General features: G+C 32.0%; 1 protein-coding gene across 2 annotated transcripts in view; it reads right to left on the bottom strand.

Annotated features, from left to right (window-relative positions):
- Positions 1–3,045: 3,045 nt before the first annotated feature.
- LOC127738934 (eukaryotic translation initiation factor 2A-like) overlaps positions 3,046–6,000 on the bottom strand; it is a 34,338-nt gene continuing 31,383 nt past the window's right edge. For both annotated transcript variants that reach the window (XM_052250432.1, XM_052250431.1), the window contains exons 15-17: positions 5,733–5,849; positions 5,011–5,076; positions 3,046–4,034 (exon numbers count right to left, since the gene is read on the bottom strand). In XM_052250432.1, the coding sequence (XP_052106392.1) occupies positions 3,972–4,034; positions 5,011–5,076; positions 5,733–5,849 (246 nt within the window). In that variant the 3' untranslated portion in view covers positions 3,046–3,971. The remainder of the gene's footprint in view (positions 4,035–5,010; positions 5,077–5,732; positions 5,850–6,000) is intronic.

The following is a 6,000-nucleotide window of genomic DNA, read 5'->3' as shown; positions in this document are numbered from 1 at the left end:
TCGCAATAATAAAAACATCGCAATAATTTCTGAATTTACAGTAAATGGACAATTTTAGAAAGATTTGTTATAAATCATGTCAGTACTGACTACTGAGCTGATGATACCCTTGGGGACTGATTGTCCACCAGCAGAGGTATCGACCCAGTGCTGTAAAAAATGAAAACACATTAAATAATTTCATGCATCCAAAGCCCTTTTCTGGATTTACCTTCATCAGGAACGCTCAAAGCCGGATATTTGAAAGCCGAGGATGTATAAGAACCTAAACAGTTGAGCTATATGACAAAAAAAAATACCTAATAAAATGCTCCGCAGGGCGCAGCTTGATATGACCGCAGAGGTCGAACCCTGAACAGTTGGGGCAAGTATGGACACAACATTCAAGCTTGATACAGCTTTGCATTTGGATTGTGATTAAATATTTGACACAGCATAGGTTTCTGACACAGAATGAATGTGGTCTAAGAACTTAAAAATTTTAAATTGGACATTCACCTATTATGGTCCAATATCCAAAATCTAAATACATGGTTAGATTCAGCATATCAAAGAACCCCAAGAATTCAATTTTTGATGAAATCAAACAAAGTTTAATTTTGGACCCTTTTGACCTCAATGTGGACATAGTTGATGACGGGGCCCAAAAATCAAAAATCTAAATACATGGTTAGATTCAGCATATCAAAGAACCCCATATATTCAATTTTTGTTGAAATCAAACAAAGTTTAATTTTGGACCCAGATTTGGACCAACTTAAAAACTGGGCCCATAATCAAAAATCTAAATACATGTTTAGATTCAGCATATCAAAGAACCCTAAGAATTCAATTTTTGTTAAAATCAAACTAAGTTTAATTTTGGACCCTTAGGACCTTAATGTAGACCAATTTGAAAACGGAACCAAAAATTAAGAATCTAAATACATGGTTAGATTCGGCATATCAAAGAACCCCAATAATTCAATTTTTGATGAAATCAAACAAAGTTTAATTTTGGACCCTTTGGACCTCAATGTGGACCAATTTAAAAACGGGGCCCAAAATCCAAAAACTAAATACACGGTTAGATTCAGCATATTAAAGAACCCCAAGAATTCAACAATAAAACCCCATTGAAATTGGTCAAGAAATAAGCAATTTATACGAAGTATCTTCTTTTGCACAATACTGTGCAATTAAATATTTCTTGCTATTGCGCAATACTGTACAATTGACAATTTCTTGCTATTGCGCAATATTGTGCTATTGGATATTTCTTGCTATTGCGCAATACTGTGCAATTGAAGATTTCTTGCTATTGCGCAATACTGTGCAATTGAAGATTTCTTGCTATTGTGCAATACTGTGCAATTGAAAATTTCTTGCTATTGCACAATACTTATTATATAATAATTTACACATCCTGTTTGGTGTGTATCTCCTACCATATCATTATTATTTGCTTTTAAATATAAATCAGAAATAACCAACTTAAAACGGAAAATTTTAAAAGAAAAAAAAAGGAAAAAAAGAAAAAAAAGGAAAAAAAAAAAAATCCCCCCTCCCCTCCAATTTTTTTTAACCCCCTTATGATTCATCACCCCCAAACTCAATCCCAGCCTTCCCTTTGTGGTATGATACCTTGCAGTACAATTTCAGAGAGATCCATACACTTGAACACAAGTTATTGTCTGGAAACTAGAAAAATGTGTTTTTTGGCCCCAAATTCCTAAACGTTTAGGGCAATTACCCCCAAACTCAAACCCAGCTTTCCCTTTGTGATATGGAACCTTGTAGTACAATTTCAGAAAGATCCATACACTTACACACAAGTTATTGTCCTGAAACTAGAAAAATGCTTGTTTTTTGCCCCTTTTTGGCCCCTAATTCCTAAAATATTGAGGCAATTACCCCCCAAAATCAATCCCAGCCTTCCTTTTGTGGTATGGTACCTTGCAGTACAATTTCAGAGAGATCCATACACTTGAACACAAGTTATTGTCTGGAAACTAGAAAAATGCTTATTTTTGGCCCCTTTTTGGCCCCAAATTCCTTAAACGTTTCGGCAATTACCCCTAAACTCAATTCCAGCTTTCCCTTTGTGATATGGAACCTTGTAGTACAATTTCATAAAGATCCATACACTTACACACAAGTTATTGTCATGAAACTAGAAAAATGCGTTATTTGCCCCTTTTTTGGCCCCTAATTCCTAAAATTTTGAGGCAATTACCCCCAAAATCAATCCCAGCATTCCTTTTGTGATATGGAACCTTGTGGTACAATGTCAGAGAGATCCATACACTAACACACAAGTTATGTCTGGAAGTTACAAAAATGCTTATTTTTGGCCCCTTTTTGGCCCCTAATTCCTTTACTGTTGGTACCATAACCCCCAAAATCAATCCCAACCTTCCTTTTGTGGTATTGAACCTTGTGGTAAAATTTCACAGAGATCCATTCACTAAAACTAAAGTTAGAGTGCGAAAACCAATGTGTCTTCGGACGACGCCGAAAGACGACGACGCCAACGTCATACCAATATACGACCACAAAAATTTTTTTGCGGTCGTATGAAAATAGCTAAATCCATCACAGGTCAACTTTGCCTGAGGGAGTTGAAAGTTTAGTTTCTTTTATAATTTCAAAATTTATAAATGGAAAATTTTTAGAAAGGTTTGTTATAAATCATATCAGTACCAAGGTACTGACTACTGATCTGATGATACCTTTGGGGAGTGGATTTACCTTCATAAGGAACGCTCAAAGCGGAGATTGTATAAGAACCGAAACAGATGAAGAGCTATATGACAAAAAAAATATCTTTAACTTATCGTTTTTGATTATCTTGTTTTTATGTTCAAAGCCTGTTGAAAAATGTCATTGCTGAAACTGCTTGTCTTTATTAAACTTCCATGAGGTGAAAACAACAAGCTACATTTTGTATTTGCAAAAGATTTAACAGCCATATAAAATTTTCTAGTTTTATTTAAGGCACAAAATAAGTCACATAATGTGTGGGTACAACAGTTACTTAAATGGCTTTAAATGAAAACACTGGCAAATTGTTGCATTTGTATTTTTCATAAATATGAATAAACAGACAAAACAAACTGTTTGAACAAACCTTTTTTCTTTCAATAACAAAGCAATAATTTAAATACTTAGTTTACTGACAAGTTTATATATCACAGCTTTTAGTACTAGTAGACTAACAGAAAGCTTTGTAGATCTTTAATAGTGTATACATGTATAATAGTGACCAATTTATTGAGATTTTTTAATTTGACATGATTGAACTATTTTAAAAGTAAATGAACAAAGAATTTTGAAAATTTAGTATCAATAATCATAACATTAATAATCCTTTTTTACTACTGTGGAAGGTTATAATGTTCTGTGGAACTTATTAAAATTTGGTTGGTGTTGCACAAAACATTAGCATTCCATGGAATTTAATACAATGTATCTTAGAGAATCATATGAAATCCTTACAATAGTATAACTGTAATATACCTTCAATCCTGATACAAATTAAGAGAGCAGGACATTTTCTACTCATGTATTCAAATTAAAATTTTAACATGCCATACGTTTTGAAACATTAGCTAATTGAGCAAATAAAGTAAAATTACAAAAATCACTCAAAACAAAATATTCTGATAATATTAATAATCTTTCTGAACATAACAGTTTTAACATGAACTCCATAATCAATTTATGCAATACAAGTCTGGATTATTTGCCATTTTAAGATAAAACAAAATAATTTGAAAATGCACCTTATTATCCAGTAGACAGACAAGTTATTCAAAGACTTGAAACTATTAAATTAAAGATTGTCTCTGTCTTTTCTCTTATAAAACCAACTCACAAACCTGAACACTTATCTATTCAGTTTTAAACAAGGTAAATTACATGCAACAAAATATTAAATCTGATATCTGCTGTAGAGTAAAACAATTCATTGAAAATGTGCAGTGAACTATTTAAGTTATTTTTAGATCTTTCAGTTCCTTTAGCAGAGATTCTTCTGTCTTTAATTTGTCCAACTGTAAAGAAAACAATAGGACATTTTATTAAACAAGGGACTTCGATTTGGTGCAGCATGATATGACTGCAGCAGGATCAGTAAAACATTTACCACTATTACAATGTATTAGTCTATTATGGTTACCAAAACAAATTATTAAGCCAGCCATATTGAAAAGCATTGGTTAAACAGTTGTAAAGTAAGTTATCATCAATCATCAAACTTGACCTCAATTTTGTCATTGGTAACAACATATTAAAATGGAAAAAGCATTTGAATGAAGGTTTCATAAATTATTGCACAATACAACATAAAAGTTTCATTTTCAAATCAATAAAGGACCATAACTTTTTTACAACAAAATGCCTTGAGAACAGAGATATTTTGTAGTGCATTTCTTATAGATCATAAATACAAATTAAAAAAAACGCACCTGTGCTTTCTCAATAATATTTTTACAGTATGGTATACTACTTTTATGACATATTGTATCAAAATCATAGAAAAATTCATCAGCTCTGACTCAAAATATAGAAAATTTTATGTTAAGCCCATGAATTCAGTTTGACAGCTTCAGACATACATAATTTTGGCCTTTTTTCAACTGGACCAAATCACTTCTTTACTTGAGAGTTAATGACCAAAAAATTTTTTACAATATAATTTTATCCCCCTACTTGCTATTTGAGACATTAAAACAGGAGGAAATAAATTGTGAAGGTATATGAAAAAATTTCAAGGTTATACACTATCACTACACAAGGGACCATATTTGTAGACAATGGAAATCAAAGGACGACAACTGTGTTCCCTGGACACAATTAAAATTAAGTCAAAGTCTCAAATGGAAAATGACCAAGTTATAGCAAATGACCAAGTTCTGGAAAATGAGAAAAATTCCTCAAACTATTCCATAATAGCAGATGCACAATTTCAACATATTTACAATCTTCCTGCAAAGTTCCAGGGAACTGGCTTGATTTTATTATATTTACCTGATTTTTTTCAAGTTGTTTTCCTGCCTGTTGTTGTTCCTTGAGTTTTTGTATTGCAGCTAATTTCTAATGAAAAAAAAATCAAAACCAATGAATTAAGAGAAATTGGTATTAAATTTTATTCATTACATTCTACTCCACTGTATTCAATAATAACACATAAACTCTCTATTGCAAGGTTAGTAGCTTTGCCCTTTTGATTTTTTTCAAATATTTTTCTTATCATGTAAAAGTTTATCTGGACACAAAGAGATGAGGGGATTACTTTGTCATATTGACACCTTATTAAAAAAATAGCATACAACAGAAGCAAATATTCCTTCAGTGATGTTTAATAAAATAAAATAGCCCTTGAAACAAAAACATTAAGGGTGGGTATCTTAATATAAGATTACAACCCGACATGACATCTACCGGTATATATCTTTTGTTTTGGTTTTTTGTTATTTTTTTGTTATTTGTGATTGCTGGGTTGCTGTCTCATTTCCATATAGACAGAAATAACTAGCCTCCCATTCATCCATCCACCAGACTGCAAATCAATATTAAACTGGATTTCTGTTAGAAACCTTTGTTAAAAATAAGAAGTATCAAGGCAAATTTAGGTGCTAACTCTAAAGAGAACTATTGCACTTCCAAGCTGTTTTCATCAACATGAGAAATTCTGAACAGGTTATCCCTTATCTGTTGCTACAAAATGTACACATTTTCTTAAGACCTACTTTGTTTATATTTTTAATTTTCTTGTCCACCTCTGGATCACCAGTTAATTGAGGTCGTCCTAAGTCAGATAGTGATGGTCCCCCTGGAACACTGGCTGTAGCTTCAGTTTCTGCTTGCTATCAAATAAAAAAGTTCAAATGTATTTTAATGCTGTCAGTTATTGTTTACAGAAGTAGCATTGTAACTGGTCAAACAAGTATGTATTTTGCATTGTAACTGGTCAAACAAGTATGTATTTTACATTGTAACTGGTCAAACAAGTATGTA

This window comes from Mytilus californianus, unplaced genomic scaffold (assembly GCF_021869535.1).
Source record: "Mytilus californianus isolate M0D057914Y unplaced genomic scaffold, xbMytCali1.0.p SCAF_4, whole genome shotgun sequence".
Lineage (NCBI taxonomy): Eukaryota > Metazoa > Mollusca > Bivalvia > Mytilida > Mytilidae > Mytilus > Mytilus californianus.
This window is presented reverse-complemented; position numbering and strand designations above follow the sequence as displayed.